Source organism: Haplochromis burtoni, unplaced genomic scaffold (assembly GCF_018398535.1).
Source record: "Haplochromis burtoni strain Fernald_Lab_line unplaced genomic scaffold, NCSU_Asbu1 Contig_1395, whole genome shotgun sequence".
NCBI lineage: Eukaryota > Metazoa > Chordata > Actinopteri > Cichliformes > Cichlidae > Haplochromis > Haplochromis burtoni.
The window spans coordinates 1-1,491 of NW_024583756.1; the positions used below are offsets into that span (position 1 = coordinate 1).

Genomic DNA, 1,491 nt, shown 5'->3' on the forward strand with positions numbered 1-1,491 from the left:
CATGTGCTGTACCAGTGTACCTGCACATGTGATGTGACAATAAAAGTGATTTGATTTGAGAGGTAGTAAGGAACTCTGGCCAGCTTTACCCCCTCTGTTTACCATTTGGTTTAACAGTTGTCATAATGAAACAAAAAGTCCAGGGCTGTGTGTGTCTGTGTGTGTGTGTCTGTGTGTGTATTTAAGTTAACAGAGTGAAGCAAACAGCTTGATGCCATTCTGGAAATGAGTGGGGAACAGATGAGTGAGGATTAGGTACAACTCCAGTATTCAGTCTGGGATAGTCCCTTCATGATCCTGTGCACATTCTATTTTTATCTCCCTGTTGTTGCTCTGTCTCATGTCACTGTGTGTGTGTGTCTGTGTGTGTGTGATAACCCCAGTAAGAAGTGAGTTCTGTTCCTGGGCTCCCACAGAGCAACTTTTTTGTCATTGTTTTTTGTCAAAGCTGCCCATTTCATTTCAAAGCTGTGACAGATTTTAGACTGTTTTGCAACACACACAAAAACACACATGCAAGGTGGAAACACTTTCAGTTTTGTTATGAGTAGGGGGGTGGGGCCACATTGCTGCTCAAATTCCCTTCTTTTAATTCTGTGATTTCCAAAAAGTCATGTGATTGCATGGTCTCATCGTCCCTCCTCTGAGGGTATAAATTGTGCAACCCTCCCTTCTCCCTTCTCTGCCTCCTCAGCATCACAGAGCTTCCTGATACAATACAGGTAAGATCACTTGAAATGCTGGAATCAGGGGATCAAGATGAAATTACAGAAAGAGAACATTTAACTAATTGAAAATGAAGATCCTGATTGTAATTATTCTCCTAATCATCAGATCGGTGTGAACAGAAAGATTTACCAAATGTAATTCTTTAGAAATAGATGGGATTAATATTTTTTTTGTTTTACTCCAGAGCAAGATTTTCCTGACACCTCACTGTGTGGATCTCTGTCATCAACATGGCAACGTAAGTACAATAAGTACAGTTAAGAGATACAGTTATCTTCATGTTTTAATATATCATCATGCGCATTATCATCAAAACTGATCGTAAAACTGTACAATTGAGGGAGCTTATCCTTACAGTATTGGTTTTTATCTTGGTAAATGTATTTGCATTTTAGCCTCACCTATGAGCTTGTGCCAAGGTGAGGTATCTGGTGTCCAGAATTCATAAAAATTGCTGTTCCTCCTGAAGTAATAGTCAGAATTTAGGTTTTCAGATAGCGATCACATACAGTTAGGGGTGGGTTTAAAAAAAACTGATTTCCTGATTAAAATCAAATTTAATTTGAATGTGATATCGAGTCATTACATTTTGAAATCGATTTTTAAATATAAATGTTGTTTTACCACCAAACAGCTAAAACAGCAAACAATTAAAAAGCGGGTAAATGGATTGGTCTAACTTTGCACACTTCCTGCACAACTCTTTCTCTCTCTTAGTGTACTTCTAGACCATTTTCCCATCTCAAATCTCTGTTTTCTGCA

The 1,491-nt window shown here is 38.4% G+C and overlaps 1 protein-coding gene across 1 annotated transcript in view; it reads left to right on the top strand.

Moving 5' to 3' along the window:
- The first annotated feature begins 684 nt into the window (after nucleotides 1–684).
- The window catches only part of LOC102313162, a 6,715-nt gene continuing 5,908 nt past the window's right edge, over nucleotides 685–1,491 (top strand). Inside the window, exons 1-2 of the mRNA XM_005952175.2 lie at nucleotides 685–722; nucleotides 914–967. Coding sequence (XP_005952237.1) covers nucleotides 960–967 — 8 coding nt within the window. The 5' untranslated portion in view covers nucleotides 685–722; nucleotides 914–959. The remainder of the gene's footprint in view (nucleotides 723–913; nucleotides 968–1,491) is intronic.